This window comes from Odocoileus virginianus, chromosome 13 (genome assembly GCF_023699985.2).
Source record: "Odocoileus virginianus isolate 20LAN1187 ecotype Illinois chromosome 13, Ovbor_1.2, whole genome shotgun sequence".
NCBI classification, from domain to species: Eukaryota; Metazoa; Chordata; class Mammalia; order Artiodactyla; family Cervidae; genus Odocoileus; species Odocoileus virginianus.
Genome location: NC_069686.1, coordinates 27,446,344 through 27,473,590, shown reverse-complemented (window position 1 = coordinate 27,473,590; position 27,247 = coordinate 27,446,344). Strand labels below are relative to the sequence as shown.

At 38.6% G+C, this 27,247-nt stretch overlaps 1 protein-coding gene across 5 annotated transcripts in view; it reads right to left on the bottom strand.

Annotated features, from left to right (window-relative positions):
• Positions 1 to 27,081, bottom strand: part of RBMS1 (RNA binding motif single stranded interacting protein 1) — a 213,135-nt gene extending 186,054 nt beyond the window's left edge. For 3 of the 5 annotated variants that reach the window (XM_070476140.1, XM_070476139.1, XM_070476141.1), the window contains exon 1: positions 26,917 to 27,081. In XM_070476140.1, coding sequence (XP_070332241.1) covers positions 26,917 to 26,991 — 75 coding nt within the window. In that variant the 5' untranslated portion in view covers positions 26,992 to 27,081. The remainder of the gene's footprint in view (positions 1 to 26,916) is intronic. The other 2 variants (XM_070476142.1, XM_070476136.1) reach the window with 1 other exon arrangement.
• Positions 27,082 to 27,247: the final 166 nt, after the last annotated feature.

The following is a 27,247-nucleotide window of genomic DNA, read 5'->3' as shown; positions in this document are numbered from 1 at the left end:
AACACTAACTGAAAGAATATTTGAAAGAATATAGACAGTGCCCTGGGGCTTCCCTGGTAGCTTAGACAGTAAAGAATCTGCCTGCAATGCACAAGACCCCGGTTCCAACCCTGGGTCAGGAAGATCCACTGGAGGAGGAAATAGCAACCCACTCCAGTAGTCTTGCCTGGAAAATCCCATGGACAGAGGAGCCTGGTGGGCTACAGTCCATGGGATCACAAAGAGTCAAACGAGACTGAATGATTAACACTTTTACTTTCATATAGTACCTCAGTTAGGAGTTTTCAAGAAATTTCTGACAGTTCCCACACAGAATCCATTTTAAAATACATACAGAAAAAGATGTATTATGTTTAGACTTCCCCTTGCCTCCAACCCATTTACCTTGTATCTGTTGGATTAATCTCCCTGAAATGCTGTCATTCCTCAGCCTAAAACCTTTCATGGCTCCCCACTGCCCAAAAGAAAAAGTAAGAACTTTTCATTTGCCTTGTCTTCTTGCATGAACCCCAAACTATCTGCACTGCTCTTCCTGTCCCCTTAAACACACTAGAGTTATTCTGTCACCAACACCACACATCATCGTTGTCTTTCAAAGCTGAGCACAGGTGTTGCCCCATCCACAGAGCTCTCCTGATTTATCCTGAAGAGAAGTTAAGTCCATCTCTCCATTCCCTTCACACCAGCCACAGCCCTCATCTCAGGCTGTTAGGGGCTATTCATTACATACTACACATGAGAGTTCTAAACTACAAATTTCAGAGTACAACGCATACCTAGCTGTGTTACACTCTCTCCAAGAGCGCAGCTATGTCTTCTGACCTCTGAATCCTCCATATGCCTAGGTAAGGGCAATGAACACTAGAATGGAAGGGAATGTCACAAGAAACCAACATGAGAATCAAGACAGCATTCTTTTAAATTCCAAGAATGAAGTTTCTCAAATTGGTGCCTGGCCTAACTTAACATTTGTATATAAAATTTAAAGAAGCGGAACACACTGAAATGCCATGTCTGCATATATCACTCTAGCCTTTCAGCACAACATATACTGTTCTGATGAGGCTGACAAATGGGAAAGTAGGTCAAAAGGTGACAGACAGTCTTCAATATCCATGAGTAGGACTAACACAGCCCACTAAATTACCAGCTACAACTGGAGCAGTGTTTGGGAGTCACTTTGGATCACTTGAAAGGCAGCAGCTCAACATGAGCCATAACCCAGAAGAGCAATTAACACTGGGCATGGTGAGTTATTTAACAGAAATAAAATCGAAAATCTACTATTATGTTGCAACACTATGCACAAAATTCAAATGCATCAAGGTCATTCTGGGAAGTTGTAATTATTGTCCTTCCAAACAACTAACCTGACTTATCAACTAAAATCATTCGAAGAGGTATAAAATTAGGATTGCCCATTCTGGAAAAATATTAACTTGAAAGAAATACTTTCAAAGTTTATAATCACAACCAAACTTAGTTCTCAAATTATGAAAAGTAAAGAACAGAGGAAACATTTGAAATAACGTATTTTCTTGAAAAAAGGAATCCAGTAGTAGTTCACAAGCATATGTGGATACCATGGCTCTCAATGTCTTTAGACACATAAATGGGTCCAAGAACTGTCTAGTCCTATGATTGATTCATTGGTTATTTAAAGGATTCTTGAGGCATTCAGTTCACTTGTCCAAATAGGGTCAAAATCACGTTTGGGAAATCCTTAGTCTAACTCAATATAACCTTTCATTTATTCTGATTATAAGTGGAGGCCTGCCGAGTATTTTGGAAAGTTGGGAGAAGGATTTATACTACAAAAAAAAAAAATAATAAAGGACAAAAAGTTGTCTATACTGAGGGCTCTAAACTACAGATTTCAGGCCAAGATTAGGGAGAGGCAAACATTTCATTTTTTGTTGAAAAACCGTATCTCAGATAACCTTTTAATGTTGGGGTGCACTGATACTCAGTCATTAAAATACCCTGCAAACTTTTCATATATCAAGTTGACAGTCCTTTTTTTTGGCCACATAACAGATCAACCTTCTATCAAGTAATTCGAATCTCTCTGTAAACATGCTTAACAAATCCCAAATTTTAGACAGCAGACTGGAAAACAGAGACAAAAACAGCTGGAGTGGCTCCAGTGACCTAAAACTGAGATCAAATCTTCCTGTTGGTATCGAGTCATGTGATTATAGCTATGCTTTATTTTGGTCTCAACGTAAACTAATTTTTGGAATTATAATGCCAAACATTCTAGGGAAAACTACAGGAAAAAAATACTACTGGGAAAATCCAATGCACATATTAAAAAATATATTACTAAAGGAAAGAACTATAAATCAATGTCTTACATATTCCACTTCCCAAAAACAAGAAATTGCTTTGATTATATATCTTTTGCTCCTACGGTTCCTATAGCACTGAAGCAGCAACCCTTCTGGTCCAGCTGTAACTATTAAATTGACCTAATCTCACTTCAAGGAAACAAGATGTGGATTAAACACTTAGACTACGTGTGGCTTCATTTTAATCTATGAAACTCTGTGGCATCTTTACATTTGTTATTTTTGATAAATGTCTGAGAAAGGGAACAAGGAAGTGCATTTTGTATTAATTTCTAGTGTAAAAATATCTTCAAACAAATAAAATTCACTCTGTAATAAATTTAAACACAATATCCCTTGTTTATAGAAGCTTACATAAAAGCTCAAAGACCTGAGTACTTGGGCTCAGTTACAAACAAAAGTATGACATTCTTTGACAGTCAAAGGAATAATTCTCATTCGATGATCCCTTTATTATTGCTATCTTTAGTTACCATGGGGGCTTATGTGAATAAAATAAAATCCTGCGTGCACTAGGATAGAATTACAAATGAACATTCTCTATTCCTGTTTATGTTAAGAGTTCCAAGAATGACTATCATGTGAGTATAATGGCGGTCTTTTAGCAGTGCTGACATAAAAGGGCCGTTCCACTGTGTTGTTTAATTGTATATATTCCAATGCTAGGCAACTCTCCAAACCTTATTGTAAACATTGTATAAGGTCTGTAAGTTCACCAAAATAATGGAGTTCAGGCTTTTTCAGTTAATTCCAAGTGACAGTTGACTTCTCTTTAGGATTTGATATATTGTTTGCCATGATTAGTGTAGATTGCTTTGTCACATAAAACAAGCTGACATTTGGAAACTCAGCCTAACGTTATGCTCTAAGGGTGTCATTTTTCTCCCCATGAAACTGACTTGGGGCAGCGTTTTGTTTTCCAGGTCTAGAGAAAAAGGTAATCTATTCTAGTTTGTTAGGTTAAGATTGGAGATACAGAAATATATAATCAACAGCTATAATGAACAGTTATTACCGTTTATTGTATTATAGCAACAGAGAGATTTTATTAGTTTGATAGAAATTATACTTTAAAAGAATTTCTAGTGAAAATTCCCATTTTTGTATACTTGTAAGTAGACATGAGTTTCTGTGCAATGATTAAGAAGGACGGAAAGGCAAAGAACCATAGAATAAAAGGTAGTACATTCCTACCCTTGAGTTTTATAAGAATGAGGCTCATTTACTGTTCAAAGGACATTGTTTATACATTCCAGACTTCCATCTTATAATTGCGCCAGGATTTGTAAAAAAGGAAATCTCAGCAGGGCAGCAAAATTTATTCAAAGCAATAGCTGCACATAATTGGCATAAAATACCAGAAACAGTCTGCTCTGAAAACTCTTTTCTCAGCAGTACAGATTCCTACCCCTTCAACTCTCTTTCTATATTCAAATAAAGTTTGACTTCTCTTCCATTACGTAAATCTTTCCTTCCCCTATCCAGATAACACATTTGTTAAAAGGTACTATGAAGCATTTTCAATGCAAATGATGGGAGAAACTTTTCTGATGCCCATTTAGTTTTATTAGTTAGTGTTTACCTCGTTACTATGGCAATAGATAAGCAGGCAGAACCAATGTTGTGGAAAAAGGCTGATTTTATCTTTTATAATTCCCCAAAATATTATGAGTCAATTATGCATTTTATCACACATAAAAGTGAGTTAAAATTTCACTGTTGTGTTAGTATCATCTCAAGAACTCAATTAAATGAATAAAAGAAAGGAGGCTTAAGTATGGATATTATTATACAAACTTGAAAAAGGAAGGTGAGTGCATTAAAGGAAGGTGAGTCACAAAGTGTGATATATTCCATACATGAAACCACACCTTTCTTCAGCACATACCATATCATTAGTTTATACTGTTTATTGGGTTTCTGACAAATTACTTAAGAAATGAAATGGAAAGAGGAAAAATAAATGCATCTTTCTATTTAAAGGGCCATTTCATTCTAAAAGATGCTTCAACATTCTTGAGTTTCTTGAGTAACAGTCATTTTTTAAATTTGTCATAATCACCTTAGACATTATCTTATTCATTTCAAAAAGCATAGTCTCATATATAATTATTATGGCCTATTAAAGGCCAATGAAACAAAGCATAACATGGAAAAGGTCAGCCTGAGTAGAAGAATAATAATCAGAAAACAAACATCTGTGAACTTAATGCTCTGGAAAGTATTTTCAGTTGCATTACAGGTAATATGTCATATCTGTGATGTAATCATCTGTTTTTCCTTATGGAATAATTACGAATTTCAAGTGAATGCTTTTTCAGATTCTGGACTTAGTGTAAGGTCTAAAGACAGGCTAAAAAGAAGAAAACTTTTTTTAAAATGCCAAAAGAATGCTCAGATTTCACCATAAAGCTGAATATATAAGTTAAATATATATTATATATAACATCCACAAAAAAAACAAGTAAATAACCAAAAAAGAATGAAGACATTAACTATCAAGATCTTAAGGAGAAGATACACTACACATCTTTAATATATCATCATTAGTCATATTTTCTTCTAGTTGAGTACATACTAGAATTCTTAACTTCCTTCTTTGAATATTGTCTTTGTAATCAATTGCCTAAGCATGGAAGCAATTATTAATAAGTTGGTACAAAATATCTCCTTTGCTTTTCACTTCTCTTCTTTTCACAGCTATTTGTAAGGCCTCCTCAGACATCCATTTTGCTTTTTTGCATTTCTTTTTCTTGGGGATGGTCTTGATCCCTGCCTACTGTACAATGTCAAAAACCTCTGTCCATAGTTCTTCAGACACTCTATCTATCAGATCTAATCCCTTAAATCTATTTCTCACTTCCACTGTATAATCGTAAGGGATTTGATTTAGGTCATACCTGAAAAGAAGAGAAGGGAAAAAGCAAAGGAGAAAAGGAAAAACATACCCATTTGAATGCAGAGTTCCAAAGAACAGCAAGGAGAGATAAGAAAGCCTCCCTCAGTGACCAGTGCAAAGAAATAGAGGAAAACAACAGAATGGGAAAGACTAGAGATCTCTTCAAGAAAATTAGAGATACCAAGGGAACATTTCATACAAAAATGGGCTCAATAAAGGACAGAAATGGTATGCACCTAACAGAAGCAGAAGATATTAAGAAGAGGTGGCAATAATACACAGAAGAACTGTACAAAAAAGATCTTCATGATGCAGATAATCACGATGGTATGATCACTCACCTAGAGCCAGACATCCTAGAATGCAAAGTCAAGTGGGCCTGAGGAAGCATCACTACGAACAAAGCTAATGGAGGTGATGGAATTCCAGTAGAGCTATTTCAAATCCTAAAAGATGATGCTGTGAAAGTGCTGCACTCAATGTGCTAATAAATTTGGAAAACTCAGCAGTGGCCACAGGACGGGAAAAGGTCAGTTTTCATTCCAATCCCAAAAAAAGGCATTCCCAAAGAATGCTCAAACTTCCGCACAATTGCACTCATCTCACATGCTAGCAAAGTAATGCTCAAAATTCTGCAAGCCAGGCTTCAACAGTACGTGAACCGTGAACTTCCAGATGTTCAAGCTGGATTTAGAAAAGGCAGAGGAACCAGAGATCAAATTGCCAACCTCCACTGGATCATCAAAAAAGCAAGAGAGTTCCAGAAAAGCATCTATTTCTGCTTTATTGACTAAGCCAAAGCCTTCGACTATGTGGATCATAACAATGATCCACTGTGGAAAATTCTGAAAGAGATGGGAATACCAGACCATCTGACCTGCCTCTTGAGAAATATGTATGCAGGTCAGGAAGCAACAGTGAGAACTGGATATGAAACAACAGACTGGTTCCAAATCGGGAAAGGAATATGCCAAGGCTGTATACTGTCACTCTGCTTATTTAACTTACATGCAGAGTACATCATGAGAAACGCTGGGCTGCATGAAGCACAAGCTGGAATCAAGATTGTGGGGAGAAATATCAATAACCTCAGATATGCAGGTGACACCACTCTTAAGGGAGAAAGCGAAGAAGAGTTAAAGAGCCTCTTGACAAAAGTGAAAGAGGAGAGTGAAAAAGTTGGCTTAATACTCAACATTCAGAAAACTAAATCATGGCATCTGGTCCCATCACTTCATGGCAAATAGATGGGGAAACAGTGGAAACAGTGTCAGATTTTATTTTGGGGACTCAAAAATCACTGCAAATGGTGACTGCAGCCATGAAATTAAAAGACACTTACTCCTTGGAAGAAAAGTTATGACCAACCCAGACAGCATATTAAAAAGCAGAGACATTACTTTGCCAACAAAGGTCCGTCTAGTCAAGGCTATAGTTTTTCCAGTAGTCATGTACAGATGTGAGAGTTGGACTATAAAGAAAGCTGAGTGTCGAAGAATTGATACTTTTGAACTGTGGTGTTGGAGAACACTCTTGAGAGTCCCTTGGACTGCAAGGAGATCCAACCAGTTCATCCTAAAGGAAATCAGTCCTGAATATTCATTGGAAGGACTGATACTGAAGCTGAAACTCCAAAAATTTGGTCACCTGATGCAAAGCATTAACTCATTTGAAAAGACCCTCATGCTGGGAGAGACTGAAGGTGGGAGGAGAAGGGAACGACAGAGGATGAGATGGTTGGATGGCATCACTGACTCAATGGACATGAATTTGAGTAAACTCCAGGAGTTGGTGATGGAATGGGAGGCCTGGTGTGCTGCAGTCCATCGGGTTGCAGAGTCGGACACGACTGAGCAACTGAACTGACCTGAACAGAATATCTACATCATAAAAATAAATGTATTTCTTTTTAATGGAAATAGAGTTTTTAATGATGTGAAATCCACGCACAATGATCTATTTTTAAATATAATTCAGTCTAAATAAATATAACCTACCTTTGGAAAACATATACTATATAACATAAGAGGGTTCTTTTACCTTTTGCTTTGCTTTTACTAGCCAAAAACTATAGGACCCACTCCATCCTGGGTGCATTTAACTTCTTTTCCCTTTGTATTCTGGTCACCAATATTTTCAGGGTCCCTATATGTGGAGGCTGGCAATCTTAAGAAAAAAAATCTACAAATGCAAGATTCAACTTCTTACTTTAAAATGGATTTCATACAAAAATTAAATCAGGTAACCTATATTTCCTTAACAGTTTACTAAAGCTGTCTTGCCCAATATAAGTCACTAACCAGCTGTGGCTAAAATTTTCAATTCAATGTCTCAAGTCACATAGGCCAAATTTCAGGTGCTCAATAGCCTCCATGGGGCCAGTGGCCACTGCTTCAGACAGTGCCAATATAGAAGATTCCTGTAGTTGTGGAAAGTCCTACTGGACAGAGTGGCACCAAAGGATTGCTTTAAGGAGCGAGCTTCCCAAATTTATCTTGAAATGAGGTGCTTTTGATTACTTTATAATGTTGTTTCAAAGTATTTACTGTGTAAAGCAAGGTACAACTCCACTAGTAGTGAATTTTCTTAGAAAGTTATCTGCTATTGATAGCAACAGGCCTGGCAAAATGTTTTGTATATAGTAGGCACTCTACTAAATACGGCTTATCTCATTCAAGGAAAAACAAAGATTTTTTAAGAAGGCAACAAGTAGCGCTGCTAACTGAAAGAAAAAAAAAACCTATTCATTAAGAAAAGTTGTAAGCAGCCCTTTATTTATTTGACAAATATTTACTGCTCCCCATTCTTCAGGCTGCCTTGCCACCTTCTCCATCCTACTCTGCACTGTATCGGTGGACCCATAATGGCTTGCATCGGAGGGATTCTCCTGCCTCTGGCTTCTTGTGGATTCCAACTGGAGAGATTCACAGAAGATCTGAAAGTGGGAAAAAAGTGAGACACGTCTGCCTAACGTGGGTGGGCCTTGGTCTTCAGCCAAAGGTCACTGCTCCTCTCAGGCAGTCCTCTCTGCAGGGTACCCTTCTGGGAGCTGCTCCCTCCTCTAGCCCTTTGGACCCCATGGAGTAAAAATACCCATCTTTTGCTGGCCTCGGAACATGTCATTATCCCTTTTTGGTTTCCCTCAGTCCTGCCAACACATTGGTAAATAGCCTTGTTTATTAAACATCCCTTAAATACCAACTTTAAGTATGCCATATGTTTCCTGTCAAAACCCTGACAACTATAATCACAAATCTGTCCAGACACAGTCCTAGGCCCTTAGAGACCTCCAATTAATCCTAGGAAATACAGCCCTTTTAAAATATTTAATTGCTTTTCAATAATAATGCCCCATCCATATGTTAGAAAGGTAGCCCTTTTAAAATATTTAATTGCTTTTCAATAATAATGCCCCATCCATATGTTATTCAAAAGGTACGAGTAAAATTTTCATTTTAATGGGCCTCTCACTTCTACATACATTGTATTTGTTATATTTAACTTGAATATTTTGTTTCTGTACCTCATGAACCGCTTATATGACAGTGACAAACTAGCTTAATAGTAGTGATGGCCTTCTAGGCATGAACAAGGAGTCTAATGGTAAAGCAACAGACTGAAAAAAAAATTATGTGGGTAATTTAGACTAAAAGCCCCCTTTTATCCTAATCGTGTATTTTAAACAAGAGCATTTCATCCCTAAAGAATTCTGGCTGTGTTTCATACTTCTTTTTATCATATTAGAAAACAAAAGACATGGATTCAATTTAATAAGCATTTATTTAATTACTTACTATGTGCAAAACATTGCAATAGGCACAAAAAAGACCAAGATATATTTCCTGATTATTAATGAATTAACACATTCTTATAAAGGTGATCACATACAAACTACTGTTAGCAAAATGAGACTATGCTTTTTCTTTCCTAATAAACTCTGACTTTTTCCATATTTTCCCCTAACATGTAAACTGCATTATATTATAACGTTAACTTACTATATACTATTTTCACCTTATATAATTTTCATTAAATTCCACTCAGTGAAAGTTAACACATAATAAGGAATGAGGAAAGATAAGACCAGTAAACTCTTCAGTTCAGTTCAGTCGCTCAGTCGTGTCTGATTCTTTGCGACCCCATGAATCGCAGCACTCCAGGCCTCCCTGTCCATCACCAACTCCCAGAGTTTACTCAAACTCATGTCCATCGAGTCGGTGATGCCATCCAACCATCTCATCCTCTGTCATCCCCTTCTCCTCCTGCCCCCAGTCCCTCCCAGCATTAGGGTCTTTTCCAATGAGTCAACTCCTCGCATGAGGTGGCCAAAGTATTAGAGTTTCAGCTTCAGCATCAGTCCTTCCTGTGAACACCCAGGACTGATCTCCTTTAGGATGGACTGGTTGGATCTCCTTGCAGTCCAAGGGACTCTCAAGAGTCTTCTCCAACACCACAGTTCATGTCCCCATATTTTAAACATCCCAAACATGAGATTTTATCAGCTGCCCAACAATGAGCATATAACTAATGCAGGACTGGATATATCTGCCTTAATAAGCCTGTACATTTTTTAAAATGTGAGTGATCTTTGCTCTAAAGCTTTGTTACCTCTTGGAAAAGTTAGATGAAAGGTACTAAAATCCGAAACATTTAGTTAGAAAGTAAACTTGGATCAGAAAAGAAATTCCATCTTTCTAAGGATAACAATTATTCCTGTGCTTATTGGAACCCTGACTTTCCTTTAAGTTACTCTGATGGAATACATGTGTTTTTAACTTAAATAATGCACAAGATTTCTAAAATGTCAAGCAGGCCTATCTTTCTTGCCATAATTAAATAAGTAAAGGAAAGTAAAATACAAAGTTGCTGCTTTGCTTTGGGAGGGACTCAGCAATTTACACATACACATTTGTTGTTTAGTCCTTAAGTCATGTTCCACTCTTTGGCAACCCCATAGACTTGTAGCCCACCAGGCTCCTCTGACCATGGGATTTCCCAGGCAGGAATACTGGAGTGGGCTGCCATTCTTTCCAGGAAATATTCCTGGATCAGGGATTGAACCTGCATCTCCTGCATTGGCAGGCGGGTTCTTCACCACTGACCCACCAGGGAAGCCCACACACACATTATCATTATTAACCAAATACATTGGAACAACACTTTTTTTTTTTGCTACGTATTGTTTAAGATGATTCACTCAACCCACCTGAGAGAACTTTCTGGCCCAAGAAGTCAACTGCTCTGTAAAACAGCACCCTGAGATGTCTTTAAAAGGCACGCCTCTCCCCAATCTTTAAACACCCCCACCTCCTGGAAACTTCCTTGACTGTGACGCTTATCAACTAATAATCGTCCACACACAACTTGTTTTCCTTACAGACAATGTAAGGCCCCAACACGATGATTTTCAATCACCCACAGGCCTTTCGGTCATTTCCTTCTGTGCATGCCATGGCTTCCAGAGCTCACCGGTCATGATTACACACACTTGAAGGAAGAAAACCAAAAGCTTTAAACCAATCAGCACAGACACAGTGAGAACAAAACAAAACAAACACAAGAAGCTGCTACAGTTATACCTTTGCTCAGTCATGCATTCCTCAGAAGTCAGTTGTAAATCTAATATGGCAAAATAAACTCATCCTTTCCAACCGACCTAAGAAATTATTTCCCAAACTATTTTTCTTAATATCTAATTACTCTTTTTAATATATGCCCTTTCTCCTGATGGCTCAACTTTAAATTTTACTTGCTGTCAAAAACAGAAATATGTAAATGAAGTTAGGAGGCATTTTCACTGGAGAACATTTTATAAATTGTGGGAAAATCCTTCTCTTTTTTTCTTAATATATCCCAATTTCCCTGGCATTTGATCTCTCTAAAGTGAGGTGTATAGCCAAGCATGATCTTTCCAGCTAATGTATTTAAATGAATATATGATCCAAACAGCATGAGGGCAACTGCTGTGTCCAAGGAGCACAACAGGCTGGTGGATGCCTCCTACTGCGTGTTTTCTTTCTCCGAGGTTTTCCACGTAATTGACTAAAGCAGAGCTCCTGAAACCTGACCCTGTATAAATGCAGAGGGCTGTCAGCTATGTTCAAACAGCTCATGAAAAAAAATAAAAGAAATACTAAGGCCTAAAGTGGAGTGCTCGGCATTAAGAAGAAAGTGGTTCCCATCAGAGTGGTGAATGAGGGGGTCTGGCTTCAACAAACACAGGGGATGCTTAATCAGAGCTTCCCTGGCTTGTGTTGTTTTGGTGACCAAACAGGTTACAGCAGGTAGTGATGGCAGGACAGAGAAAGTTTAGGAAGAATCAAGTAGTCTGGAGTGTACCCTGCTAGTGTGGGAAAGCTTCAGGCGTGCTAAAAAAGGGAGAGGGTTTTGGCCCCAGACCCATGACTGTGAAAACAAAGACTCTTAGGAATGTGGTAAAGGAAGAATCCAGAAGGAGAACAAGGCTGTGAAGAGGCCAGAAGCCATGGAGGATAAGCAGGGCCCAGCTATGGTAGCGGTACCCAGAGCATCTTTATGGTTAGAAGCAGGACGACAAAGCAGAATCAGATTTGGACACTGTTCTGGCAAACCAGCAGAAGTGGCTGTGCTCAGGCAAGGCAGTGCATAAGTCTGGCCGGCCCCACCTGCCAGGGTGACCTCTGACCGGGTGACCACTACTAGCTTCCAACCAGAAACCAGCTGGTGACACCGGCCCCATTCACAGCCCAGACCAACCTCTGATAAGTTTCCTGGAATAATTAATTGCTAAGGCTGTGTGTGGCCTGCCTTCTTCCTTCCTCCCCTCCTTCAGGTCCCAGCACGGACCAGTCATGTGAGGTCTGGCCCTCCTGCCACTCCCACCCCCATCCCTCTAGCCCACTTCCCCCAGCTCTGGAGCTCTACTCCTGTCTCTTCACTTTGGGTAGATTTCCTCATTGGTAAAGTGAGTGGCTTGGACCAGATTATCTTAAAGTTCCTTCCAGTTCTAAGACTGTGTGATTCTTGGATGTTATAAATTCCCAGAATCATAAAATTTAGAGTTGAAAGGGACTTCAGAAGTCATCTATTCAACCTCCTACTCAACCCAAGCTAACCTAGCCAGAACTAATAAGCTTTGAAAGTTCTATGTAGTTGTTTTTGGCTGGCTGAAGATGGCAGTAATCAAAGCTTAAAAACCTTAAATATAAAGCACGAAAAAAATACATATGAGATTTTCAGAACATCTAAGAAAGAGTTTGAAGGAGCAGAGCCCATAGAGCAGCATATCCTATTGCTCAGAAGTTAGTATCTAAGCACAGCTATTCCCAGCCTTTGTTTTCACAATATCCAGGTAACATTAAAAAAATAATATCTCAGGGGATGTCAAAAAATTCTCCAAACACAACTAATTTTCAAATGATAATCATGCTTACATAAGACAAGGTGACTGGATGACATGTCATCAAATAAACGAAGTCTAGAAAGGAAACTAAAGAATATAAAGGAGAAACAGTAGTACTTTGGGATGCATTCAAGAGAAATCAAAAAGAATGTCCCATATGTTTTTTAAGGGAAAAGCTTCAGTTATAAACTACTTTTCAAAATTAATTTTTATCTGATAATGAATATTCTCTGTCCCCCTTCAAAAGAATTATTTTCTTAGGGTCTATGCCAACTCTCTTACCACAGATTTTGAAGGAATCATTGATTATATTTAAGAAATAATCATCTAAACAACAATTTTCCATTAGTTTACTATCAATTACTTAAAAGTGGTAAGTTCATAAATAAATGAGAAGAGATATCTTACAGTTTGAAGGTATCAGTTCTTCCAATACAGATGTATAGTCTTGATGTAAGTCCAATAAATATTCTATCAGATTTCTTTTTTTAATAAAAATAATTTCTAAAATTTATTTTAAAAGGTAGAAGATCTAGAATACTTAAGTCTACCTTGAGGAATATACCAGTAATATATTGCTTTGGCAATTAAGACCATGTAGTACTGACACAGGAATACATATGAAGTCAAATGAAGAGTCCAGAAAAAGAAACACATAAATGTGGTCCCCTGATTTACAACAAAAATGGCACTAAAATTCAAAGGAGAAAATGGAAATGTCTTTTCAATAAATGCTGCTGGATCAATAAGATATTAATATGCTGGGGGCTTCCCTGGTGGCCCAGACTGTAAAGAATCTGCTTGCAAAGCAGGAGACCTGAGTTCAATCCCTGGGTTGGGAAGATCCTCTGGTGAAGGAAATGGTAACCCACTCCAGTATTCTTGCCTGGAGAATTCCATGGACAGAGAAGCCTCGTAGGCTACAGTCCATGGGATCAAAAAGAGTCGGCCATGACTGAGCAACTAATGCACATATCGGGGGAAAATGAATCTCGACCTCATTCACATACACAGACATTAATTAGAAATAGACTAAAGACCTAATGTGAAAGGTAAAATACAGATCCTGGAAGAAAATATAGGAATATATCTTCATCACCTTAAAGTAAGCAAAGATTTCTTAGACAGACACAAAAAGCAATGATCATAAATCATAAATGGAACGTAAAAACTTCTATTTATTAAAAGATAGTAATCAGATAGTGAAAGAGAAAACTGAAAATTGGGAGCAGATACTTTCACACACACGCACGTGTGTATATACATGTGTGTGTGTGTGTATATATATCTGATGAATGATTTGTATCCAGACTTTATTTAAAAACCTACAACTAATAAAAAGGACAATCTAATATAAAAAAGTGAGGAAAAAGGTTGAGTTTTATGTTATGTGACTTATATTTAATAAAGCTGTTATGTTTAAGAAGTGAGCAAAATACTTGAAAGACACTTCACAAAAGAGGATATCCAACTGACCGATAAAGATATGAAAAAGTGCTCAACATCATTAATCATCAGGGAAATGCAAAGTAAAACCATACTGAGATACCACCCACCAGAAGGGCTAAAATTTAAAAGATTGACAATGCCAAATGTTAGTGACATGTAGAATAATTACCTTTCTCACATTTCGCTAATAGGAACAGAAAATGGTAGCACCGACCATTTTAGGTGAATACACATACATTCTATGACCTACCAGTTCCTCTCTTATGAGTAAATGGGTATGTTGACCAAATGGTATGAACAAGAATAATTACAGCAATTTTATTCATAATAGCTCCACAGTGAAATAATCCAAATGCCCATTAATAGTAGAACAGATAAAAATTGTGATATATTCTGTGATAGAATACTACACAGCATTAAAAAAAAGAATCAACAGTTATTAAAAAAAAGAATCAATGGTTACACTTAACAACATGGATGAATGAAATCAAAGTAATGATGAGCTAAAGAGACCAGACACAAAAGGATATATCCTTTTGTATTCTATAGGATTTTCATTTTTATGACATACAAGAATGTGCTTAGCCGCTCAGTCATGTCCGACTCTTTGCAGCCCCACGTATTGTAGCCCACCAGGCTCCTCTGTCCATGGGTATTCTCCAGGCAGGAATACTGGAGTTGACATGTCTCCCTCTAGGGAATCGTCCCAAACCAGGGGTCAAACCCAGATCTCCCACATTGCAGGTGGATTCTTTACCATCTGAGCCACCAAGAATTCATTTTTATGACATACAAGAATAGGCAAAACCAATCTACAAGGATAGAAGTAAGGCTAGCAGACACCTTTGGGGATACACTGAGAAGGGCATGAAGATACTTTGTGGGTGTTGGAAACGTCACACAACGACCTGGGTAGCTGTTACATGAGCATGTTATATTTAAAATGTGTGTGCTATATTTTGTGTGTGTGTGTGTGTTCTACCTCAAATAAAAATTTTAAATAAACAGGAAAGTAAATAAAATGATCTCATTGTGCTCTATCATGGCAGGAATCATGCCTTATTTACATATTTGCACCTTCCAGGGCCTAATACAATGCCTGCTCAGTGTTTGTTGAATTTAATTAAATTGCCCACCAGGCAGTTCCAACTCTATGATCTTCGCTAGATGATTTTTGTCCATGTCTGAGTGGTCAAGAGAAGAGCTAGAGTTGTGCGCTTGCTTCCTGCAGACTCTTTTTAAATCCCCAATGCGTTCACGTTTAAAATATCTGGCGCCTTTTTTTTTTTCCTTTTCCAAAAAGGAAAATAGGAGTATTTGCATACTGAAAAACAACCCCATTTGCAGGGTTTAACTAGATTCAAATCAAAAAGGCACAGGAAGAGGACACAAAGCAAGGTGCTCCTGTGGCGCCCTGGAAAGCAGATGTTCATCAGGGCCCAGACACACGGATGACGATCACCATGTGCTTATCTGAATGAGCTATCTTCAGAACACACAGTCAAATCAAATTTTGAAGGCTCAAAGGATATTCACTGAAGAATATCCCGAACTGCTGAGACATGAATTTGAATTTGGTGACAGAGACAGAGGGGTAGAAAAGAACACCAGATATCACTCTCTGTCATTTGAAATCCTATTTGTATGCTAAGATATAATCTATTCTTTTAAAAAATAAGCAGTCGAAATTAACATTTAAGATTTCTGCTATTAAAATTAAAATCTGAGGAACTATTACCAAGTAAGAAACACATCTTTATGCCAATCAAAAAAAAAAACTTTTGTGATTTTTTTTAGATAAATAATAATTTAGTGAAATATTCAAGAAACTGAAAAATTGGTTATACATGATTTTAAATTTTACTATGGGTGAACAAAAAAATGTATGCAGCTTACCATTTCACTATGTCATATTTAAGTTCCAATCTCCTTTGGAGTACAGATTTGGCATCAAAACACTTTTTATTATGCTAACTATGTTCTCTTTTGCTCAAAGTCTTACATCATGTCTGTGCTTCTATAACACTTGTTGTTATTTAGCCAGTCAGTCGAATTTGACTCTGCGACTGCATGAACTGTAGCTCACCAGGCTCCTCTGCCCGTGAGCTTTCCCAGGCAAGAATACTTGAGTGAGTTGCCATTCCCTTCTCCAGGGGATTTTCCCAACCCAGGGATTCAACCCTGCTTGGCAGAATTCTTTACCACCAAGTCACCACCAAATACAATTTTATTTAAATTTTCCACATAAAATTGGATAAGGAATCAGAAAGAAAATCTGATTCAAAGAGGGAACTGAAGTTAGCAAATTCTTAATCATAATCTATAAAGCAAAGATTTTTTTTTTTTTTTACCCAAATTTAAGTCAGACCCACTTGGTCCCTTACTTGGGCAGATGCAGTGGGAGTAGCTTGGAAGCAGCCATCACCCTGGCAGATGCACCAGGAACACACAACCTCTGGCTGGTCCAAAGTCAGTGCACAGTGGGACTGCTGTCACTGTGCAGGAAGAAAAGGTAGAAGCAGAAATGGAGGAGAAAAGGAAGGAGGGAGTGTGGGAAAAGGAGATGAGAGAGAAGAAGCACATTTGGGAGATCGCCCAAACCCATGGACTTCACCCCTCCTCTACAGGCTCTTGGACCATGTTGAGCTCTTCACCCCAGAGTCAAGCCACAATCCACAAACAAATACCAAAGGATCCATGGTCTGAGTTGTCTTCTTAACCACAGTGGTTCCATTTTTGTCCTCTTTTCAGGGTAGGATTCTTAGTCAGTGCTCCATAGGTGGAGTCTCAGTAAAAATCTGAGGTTAATGGGACTGTGCCATTATCAGACGCTCAAGGTTTGGTCCATCTAGTCAAAGCTACGGTTTTTCCAGTAGTCATGCATGGATGTGAGAGTTGGACTATAAAGAAAGCTGAGCGCCGAAGAATTGATGCTTTTGAACTGTGGTCTTGAGAGTCCCTTGGACAGCAAAGAGATCCAACCAGTTCATCCTGAAGGAAATCAGTCCTGAATATTCGTTGGAAGGACTAATGCTGAAGCTGAAACTCCAACACTTTGGCCACCTGATGTGAAAAACCGACTTATTTGAAAAGACCCTGATGCTGGGAAAGACTGAAGGCGGGAGGAGAAGGGGATGACAGAGGATGAGATGGTTGGATGGCATCAATGAACATGAGTTTGAGTAAGCTCTGGAAGTTGGTGATGGACAGGAAAGCCTGGTGTGTTGCAGTCCATGGGGTTGCAAAGAATCAGACACAACTGAGCGACTGAACTGAACTGAAGTGTTATGAAGCATTGTTAGACCAGGACTTGGTGGAAATAGAAGTGATGGCACTGGACGACGTTTTCTTTTTCTTTTGGTTTCCTTCTTGTTACCAGCCTCAAGAGCTGTTTGCCTGATTTGGTGCTACAGAAGAGGAGAGAAATTGGCAAGGCTGTGGTAATCTAACCAGTGATGAGCTAGGGATGCAAAACCCTACTTCTTAGAATCTAGCCTTGGACTGCTTTATAAAAATTGAGGGGTGGGCTAGGAGGAAGGATAACAAGAGATTATCTGTGAGACCAGGAGGAAAAGAAAACAAGTACGTGGGGAGCTAGTCTCAGGAGTGAGGAGTGAGCAGGGCCCCCAAGGCTTAACCCAGCAAGACGCTCCAGTGCCCACAACTCCCACTTCCACAAATCCCTGCCCCTTGTGACTGCACAAGCCACACGTCCCTCCTCATCTTAAAACCCAGTCCCCAGTCCGGTAAGCTCAAAAGCCCTGTTGAGGGACTACAGGGAGCTCGAGTCTTCCCACTGCCCCTCAGGTGAGTTAAGAAAAACTTCTCATTCCCCCTTAAAGGGGGCAAAGAGGGGTACTCGGAGTTCCAACTCTGAATACTTACCCTCCTCCTCCAAGAAACACTGTTCTTTATGATGATTTGGTTCTAAGCATGAGTGCATGCTAAAGTTCCTTCAGATGTGTCAGACTCTGTGCAACCCTAGGGACTGCATTCTGCCAGGCTCTCTGTCCATGGGATTCTCCAGGAAAGAATACTGGAGTGAGTTGTCATGTCCTTCTCCTGGGAACCTTGGCAGGTGGGTTCTTTACCACTAGCACCATCTGGGAAGCACCTGTGGTAGGACCAGTACATAACAACTATATGTGAACTATAAAGTGGGTTACTTTCACAGGCCCATGTGGGTTGGCTGGGAACCCTTTAATGAAAGATAACAATTTATATATGAAATGTACTAGATGAATTTCTAGTACTAAGTAAGTGATATGTGAACTTTTTGGAACAAAACTTGTTGTAAACGCAATTCATTTTTAAGATAAGCTCTACTTCCCTGGTGGCTCAGAGGTTAAAGCGTCTTCCTGGAATGTGGGAGACCCCAGTTTGATCCCTGAGTTGGGAAGGTCCCCTGGAGAAGGAAATGACAACCCACTCCAGTACTCTTGCCTGGAGAATCCCATGGAGGGAGGAGCCTGGTAGGCTACAGTCCATGGGGTCCCAAAGATTCAGACACGACTGAGCGACTTCACTTTCTTTCTTTCTTTCTTTCTTATACCCAATCACAGAAAAATCACATAGCGTTCTCAAAAATATCATTTGCCTAGCAATAGAATTTCTGTTAGAGAAGTTTCTCTTCTGGCCAGTTCTTTTTGTGTGTTGCTGTTGTTGTTAATAAAAGTATGCAAATAATCATGTAGAATAAAACCCAAGAACTGATTGAGACCAGGAACTTTTTTTCTTAAGGCTTCCATTTTTTAAACAATGAAATTAATCAAAGCTGTGCTCTGTAGGTGGCAGAGAGGACTTTAGGAGTATTTCAGTTAAAGACCTGAAAATAAAAACTGGCAAATTTTCCTTTCTATAAATGTCTGCATTTGTTAAAGGCCTGTTTGGTACTGAATCTAAATTATTGCTGAGAAGACAAAGGTAAAATTGGTGGTATTACAAATTTCTGATATGATGTACTTCTCCTTGTAACCAAATATTTTATGAGATTTTATTTCAAACTGTGAAAATATTTCACTGTTATTCCACATACGAAGAAGGGTTTAGAGGTTTTTCAGCACAAATATTCTCTCAATTACAACTCTCAAAATCACCATGTTTAAAAAGTGTTAAATATGGGGGACTAGTATATTGTCATTTGAGGAGTTAAGTATAATAGAAATGTAGGTTTATGATCTAAAATTCTTTTTTGGCAATTTTGATTTCCCTCCCCAAAAAAACTCAAGTTCAGAAAAAGCACAGAATTCCATTATGTATCCATCAAACCCTGTCCATTCTAATTAGTAATTTTCAACTTATAAAAAATAAAATCAGTATCATATAAAGTGGATCTACCCACTTGGGAGAGCTGGGAAGATGATGTACTTTTTCTTCAAGATTGGTAAAAATTATTCATGATATCTATGAAATTATCTTGTTCTGTTGCACAAAAACGCTTCCTGAAACCATCTTTTTCTTTTTTCCTCGACCCAGCGGCCCAAAAGCACATGTTGCTCAAAGGGTAGCTAGAAGGATGGGTTCCCTGTCCCCCACTGAGACCAGAGGCTAATATGACTCCTGAAAGACTTAGACCCACTGCAGAGCTTATTTTAAAAAAATTAAAGCTAGATAATGACCAAATAAAGAGAATAAAAAGTTATAATCCTGAAAGATCAGGAGTAATAAAAAATCTGTTATTTTCTGATGAAATGTCAGCTCACACTAAACACATTATCACCATGTAGACTGCAGGCACACAATGACGCCTAACAACTCCAAACAACACTAACAAATTAGAAGAAATAAGCATCACTTCAAATGATAAAAGTAAAATTTCCATATCACAATTATGTCATCATTTAAGGATTATATTTCCAGCCTGTCACAACCCTAATAGGTGGGCTTAATAGCACATTTATAAGCATAAAACTGGAAACATAATAATGTAAAATAAGGTAACTGAATATAAAACTTTGAGGAGAAGGAATTAAGATAAAGTATGAAAAAGTGATATTCTTTAAAACTCTAAGTAGTCATAAGAGGATTACAGAGCAGAAAATATACAAAACAATGGTGATTATCAATTTAAGAAATTTTCATTCATTAATCTAAAGCCCATTTCTCTATAAAATTCCCAGGTTTGTTGTAACTTTTTATTAGCACTTTACCTTTTCTCACAACACACATGACAGTTTTAATCCCACATGTGGATCAGAGAGCCATCCTGTCACTCAGACCCTAGGTTGGTATGCTGTCTTCCTGGATGAACTATTTTGAAAATATTCTTTGCTTATGTCTTAAAATATGTCTATTCTGTCTTTGCTGGCAGCTGGACAGCAGGGACCAGATATTACACTCCCTTACCTTTCTCAATACCCAAAGCAGACAATGGTGCTCTAGGGTGACTAGGGAAATACAATCACTTCGTTAGCAGTATAGCCCTTCAAGAGCCTCAGCAATTTCCCACAAACACCAGCTTAAAATGTAGCCTAATTCCAGAATAGAGTCATTGCAGGCAATCATCCACAAGACGTTGATTTTGTGTGTTTACAGTGAAAGTGTTAGCTGATCAGTCATGTCTGACTCTTTGCAACCCCAGGGACTATAGTCCACCCGGTTCCTCTGCCCATGGGATTCTCCAGGCAAGCATACAGAAGTGGGGAGTCATTCCCTTCTCCAGGGGATCTTCCCAACCCAGGGATTGAACCCGAGTCTCCCACATTGTAGGCATATTCTTTACCATCTGAGCCACAAGGAAAGCCACAGTACCAGATTTATAAGCAAGTTCATTGTTCATATTAGCATCTAATCTCTCTTTTAGAATCTAGGTTTTCACATATATCATCCAGAAGACTGTTCTCCCTCCTCTAAAATGGCAAATGCATGCATTTAAGAATTAGCTAGAAGACAATATACGGACAACAAGAATGTTCAGTTTTAGACTGAACATTTTCTCCTCTTGGAGGTCTAGATGTTGATTTTTGCCCCCTTTTCTTTCTCACAATCTTTGATACACTTTTTTTCCAATGCTTGTTTGAAAATGTTAAATATTCATATAATTATGTTAAGGAGACTAGGTGCATTAAGCAAAAATAAGGAATTCAATATGTAACATACATGTTTAGCTTGCTAGCTTGGCTGTCAACATTCTCTCTCTTTACACTTTCCTCCACATATCTACCTGATTAAGAAATGACTTAGTTTCTGTTCTCAAATCTGTGTGTGTGCTCAAATCTGCATGTGTGTTTGACACATACACTCTATAAGAAGGCATTTTGCTGTGTATCATCGGACCAAACTCTGGGTTGTAAATGTCTGTGTCATCCAACTGCTGCTTCTCCTAAGGCACCAGGTTTTACCACTTACTTGTTAAAATGATACAGCAGAGAAACCAGGACATTACATTCATTCCATATAAAATCCCCAAGCCCAATGCTCAGTTTTGAATATACAGCTTAATTGTGTACCAAATATTATGGCACTGCATTTAAATCACTGACATATCATTACTATATTTTCTTTAAGTAAAGTTACATTGAATAAAACACCTCCACTTAAGAACAACTGAGTTATGTTCCTGTTTATTCCTGTAATATTCCAATGAATGGGATAAAAAACTAGGTACCTAAATGTCATATTTAGGGTAATACACCACTCAGTAACACAGATAATTATAATTCTGAACAACCTGAGGCTAGTTCATATTTTAGTTATTATTTATTAAATGAATAAATGTTTTTACCACATCTGAAATATATCGGGGGAAAAAAAAGGATTTTCTTGAAAATTAAGCAGAAAAAGTTTGGATTGTGTTGGTGGGGACCAGTAGTAAGAGGCAAACACATGCTGAGTAACCAATTCATCACACGTAACACTTCCCTCTTTGATATAACACTATGAGATCTTTTTTTCTGGTGCCATAATCTTTAATAAAGACTGTAAAAAAAAAAGGTACTTTGATTTCATAAATTAAGCATGGACCAATTGATATGTAATTCATCTTAGTGATCTTCATAAAATGAAAGTTTTCATTACAGAAACAAGATAAATTAAAATTCAAATCAAACTATACTGAGATTTCATTAGAAAATTAGGTTGAGTTATTATATTTGTAGATTTTGGTCTATAATTTTTTTCTGGTCTAAGAAAATTTTGCATGTAGTTATTCAGAATATAATAGTCAGTAACAAGCATTTACTTAGCACCTAGTGTTCTGCAAATCAAATAAGAAATATGGACAGCTGATAGCCTTTGAAAAGAGATTCAACGTAGGATAAGGAGACCATGCTAGGGGAAAACAAACTTTAGGTAACTGAGAATCCAATAAAAGGCAAACTAGATAAGAAATCCCTCATCTCTAAAAAGAATGAATGATATTTAGGTGTTCATATCATTTTTACTTCCATTCTAGATCTTCCTCATATAATTTTTATTGGTTAAGTAGATATAGGGGAAAAAAGGAATTTTCATTTCTAGCAAATCCTTCTTTAGTAAAAAGAAAGGGGAAAAGTTACTGCTGCCTAGCATAAAGACCTAGGGCTTAAAATTTCAGTCTTCATTAAGTAGGCTGGGATAATTAATAGTTCCAAGAAACTATTAAGCAAAACACAAAGACTAAGCAATATATCAAAAAGCTTGGAATTTTTTTCATGAAAGTGTATTACATGGGAATTGCCATATTTGAATTTAAATTTGAAGCCAAGATCACCAAATATATAAAGTATATCTGGTTATACTGATACTAAATGATTACTTTCCTCCTCCTCTTCACTTATCTTTTCCTGTTCCATTCTAATAGTGTAAGATTTGGCTCCCAACATATAAAAAATATAGGTATTATGGAAATTCAAAAGAAATGGCTATCCAAGGGGAAGGATCCTGTAATATTTCATTGTAATGCATCTTCATTTTAGCATTTCCATGACCCTAAGTCTTCCAACACTACTTCCAGATAGCCACAATATCTCGGCCATTTATGAAAAGAAAGTGTATTCTTCATATAAAATATGGTATTAATGTACTGATGCACTTAAACAAACTTTATTAATTTCCCAAACACAGTTACTTCTCAGGACACAAAGCATCCCAAGCCTTAATATCATGCCACTGTACCTCCAATCCTCCTTAATATACTCAGTAGAACCATGTATCAAATCATGACCCCTTATTCCTAAAGAAACAGACTGATACAATATTCATGTGGTTATAACTAAGGAAAAATTAAGGCATTCAACAAAACATTAATGTACCCAAAAATTCAATTCAGAAAAAGTTTTTTTCCTAGTAGTTTCATTAATAGAATACCAAAGTATATTGCTCAATATTTTTCAGATTTTTAGGTAGGTTCAGGTATCTTCTCTGGCATACACTTACACAAAAAGTTTTAAAACAAACATTTGTTTTGGAAACAAACATTTTTCTAGTATAGATCATCTCTTACACAAAACAATCTACAAATAAAGATCACAAATGAGTCAAACTGCTTGTAGATAGTACAAAATATCAGCTAACCATTAAAAAACATTTTGTACTTCCCTTTCTTCAAAAGAACTAGAATAAGTATTTCAATTCCCATAAATATTTGTATACATGTATTGGCAGTAATATATGTCATGGTATTTTTGAAACAAACAGAATTCACGGGTTTCCTTTACGATAAGTGAAAAGGTCTACATACAAAATTTTAATTAAAATATATCAAATTGTCAGAATGTTTCCTGTGTATCTGACAAGTAGATACCAAATTTTATTTTCAATAGTACACAATGTCTCTTAGTAATTTAGAAAACCCTTCAAAACAATACGTGCTTATACTTATGAAGCTACATCAACCTCTATCTTAGAATGGATGTGTCAAGTGATAAAGAGACTCCTGCTGTGATAAGATCATCCTAACAGAGAAATACAAAAAACTCAACAAGCGTGTAAAATCAGGTTACTTGCAATCTCTGTTACTCTGCACTAGTATTGTAAAAATTTTGGAGTCCTTTCATTTCCATCCTATGTCCAGCCCTTCCACAATATCCTCTATTTTACTTTATGTTTATTGCATCTGTATTACTTTTCTTCTGCTATCAAAGCATAAAGCACACAAATATGGTCACATGCTGTAATACAGCTCCATAATTTTTTGGTTACTAATTGTTAATAGAATGTAGAAGTAACTAATACGTTTCTACAGAGAAACATTACTAAATAAATTTTTCAAAACAGACTGATTGGATGTTTAACATAAGAAAAATTATTTGACATATGATAACTTTTTAAAGTATGGTAACAAAACTGATTTTCAAGTGCCATTTTCATTGGTATCTATTCCTTTTGAGGAAACGAAATCCCATCCATTTATTCTTTCTCAATTCAAAACAATCACATCCATCCCTTGATCACAAGTCTAAGTCAAACATCACTTGGTAAACGACCACACCATTCTTCAGTTTTTGATATAGCTTCCAAACAGAAGTTTCAAAACAACTCTGTCTAGCAAACACATCACTGTACTTTAAACGGTGATGCTACCTATCCCATATTTCAGGAGGGTTAGAACACAAACACACACACAGGCAAGGATCGTCACTGTAGACCACAGATAACGACGTCAGTTTATTAACTCTTTAGGTAGATTAGGTAACACTTGTTTTTAAACTAACTACAGTTCAAATCAGGTCTCTATTTTTTTTTTAATGATTCATAATACCATGTTACCAAGAGATAGACTAGATAAGAGAGAAAAAAAGGGCTATGTGTACTGAATTATGCTTACCTAAAATCTGCATCTAGTCACTTCACATTTTAGGAGATGCCTCTTCTTGAGATAATCAAGATTCTTTACAACAGGGAATTTAGATTTAATTATCAAACTTTAATGCCATGTTATATAGGTCAAGTGAGTACGTCTGTCTTTCTCCGGAAACAAAGAGATTCAGAGTAATAGGATTTCAGATTTCAGAGTAGAAACAGCAAGATATGTTTTGAGACTGTCATTTACTGTAACACAAATCAATATTAAATGCTTTATGCAGGAAGCATACTTTCAGAAAATGGGCCCTAAAGCTTTCTGGGATCCGACCCTAATTACTAGAGCAGGCTCTCGCCGTTTGTCTCTCTCTTCAATTATTTACGGGGCAAAAAGAGCCAAATGGCATTGCATTAGCTATATTAAATGCTATGTACTTGGTTTCTAACTTACTAATGGTACATAAAAATTACTAAGGTGAATGTGCCTGTAGAAACATGGCCTTTTTTTCTTCACCTGAGTGTATGTTATTTATTATTCATAAAGTTAAGTGTTGAATACGCTGTCCTTTAGGTACCCAATGCTGCATAATTTAAACAAATGCATTAAACATATATGATATCTAAAAGGTAGTGCATTGATTACACCTCAGAGTTTCTCCAAACAACTTATATTTACAATGTAGTTCACCAAAATATGGGTACCACCCTCCAGTCCCCGAAAACAAATACAGAGGGTACCACACAAAAATGAGTAATGGGTATCCTTACTGCTACCATCTTGCTGCTTTCTGGCGATTATTGAAGAGGGGGTGAAAATAAGGTCCTTGAGGGCTAAGAAATTTCAGGTCTCTATGCAGACGAGTGCCATTTTACCCACAGGGACACATGCAGAACGATGATGTAGGTACATAACATGGACCACACACTCTGTAAGAAAGAAATGCTTATCGAGGTTGAATCAGAGAGTCTCTGCACCAGGCCTGAAATGCCCTCTGCCAGCAAGCAGGGCATGATAACAACCTTCCACAGAAAGTTCAGAGGCTGTACCCACACTTGATTCTTCTGTAATCTGGAAGGGCACCAGGAGTCCAGATAGGAGATGCTAACAGCTGACGAAATCTTTTGCGTCCAACTTTCGCCCTCCCAAACTGGAAAAAAGCTTCCAAAGCAGCGAAACCCTCACTTTTCATGGACTCAATAATTTTTTTTAAATGAGTTCAGAAGGCATCAAAGTCTTATAGTAAAAATAAGATAGGCCCACTAACAACGCACCCAGGGTCCCTAAAAGCCAGGCGCAATTTGTATGACTACATGTCATCTGCTGTGTTACTCAAGCGGGTACCAAGGCCACTTCTGAGAAAGCACCACTGAAAATCGATCTGTAGGTAAACATATAAGGTAGCATTTTTCAAAACTAAATACGAAGTCACTTCTTTCTCTGCATCGAAATTTGCCCATTGTCCCTCCTTTGCAGAAGCTACAGGGAAGATTACAAGGGACATCAATGAACGCTGAGTGAACTTTGGCCACTTTCCTACCCAAAACACCAGCGTAAAAGTAGAAATCAGTAACCAGGTGAAGTGCCACAGCGCACAAAGATCAAGGCGAGGGGCGGGCGCGCAGGGCCGGAGGCGGGGAGGGAAAAGTCCCGTCCCCCCCTGGAGCCCCAGTCATCGCGCGCGCGGGAGACTGAGGGGCGTCCCCGGGGGGCGGGAGGTTCGGCGCCACTCCGAGGGAAGCCGAGAGTTACAGCTCGCCAGGCGAGGCCCAGGACAAGGGGTCGCAGATCTGCGCCGCCAGCGGGACCCGCGGGCCGAGCAGCCAACGCTCGGCTAGGGGCGCCGCTCGGCCCGCGACCCTCCCCGCCTCCCGGGCCAGGAAGGGGCCGGCGGCTCTTTCCTGTCTAGTCTTTCCCCCCGAGGCTTTCTGTAACCCGATCCCCGCACTCAGTTCCGCGGGCAGCAGCCGCCCAGCGCGCCGCCCGGCTGCGCCCAGGCCAGCGCTATAGTTAGCAACCTTCCATCAACTCCACCGGGGGCGGCGGGAGCTCGCCGCTCGCCCCTCCCGGACCCGAGCAGCGCGCGCCCCGGGCGCCCCCCGTCCCCGGCGCCCCTTACCTTCGCTTGAAGATACTGGGGGTAGTAGTAGGTGGCGTACTGAGGGTACATCTGCTGTTTCCACACTTTGCCCATGAAGCTGGAAGGGAGCCTGCTGTGCAGGGTCGCGGGCAGTTTGGGGTTTCCAAGTCTCGATCTCTCCTGCCTCTCCCTTTCCGGCGGCGGCGGCGGCGGCGGCTGCCGCTGCTCCACCTCCCAGCCCGGACCACACGTCCTCCTCCTCCTTCTTCTCCTCCTCCTCCTTCTTCTCCTCCCAGACAGAGAGAAAGACACTGCAGAGCGCAGAGGGCACCCCGGACAGGGCGCTCCCAAGGAGTTGCCTCCCGGAGCC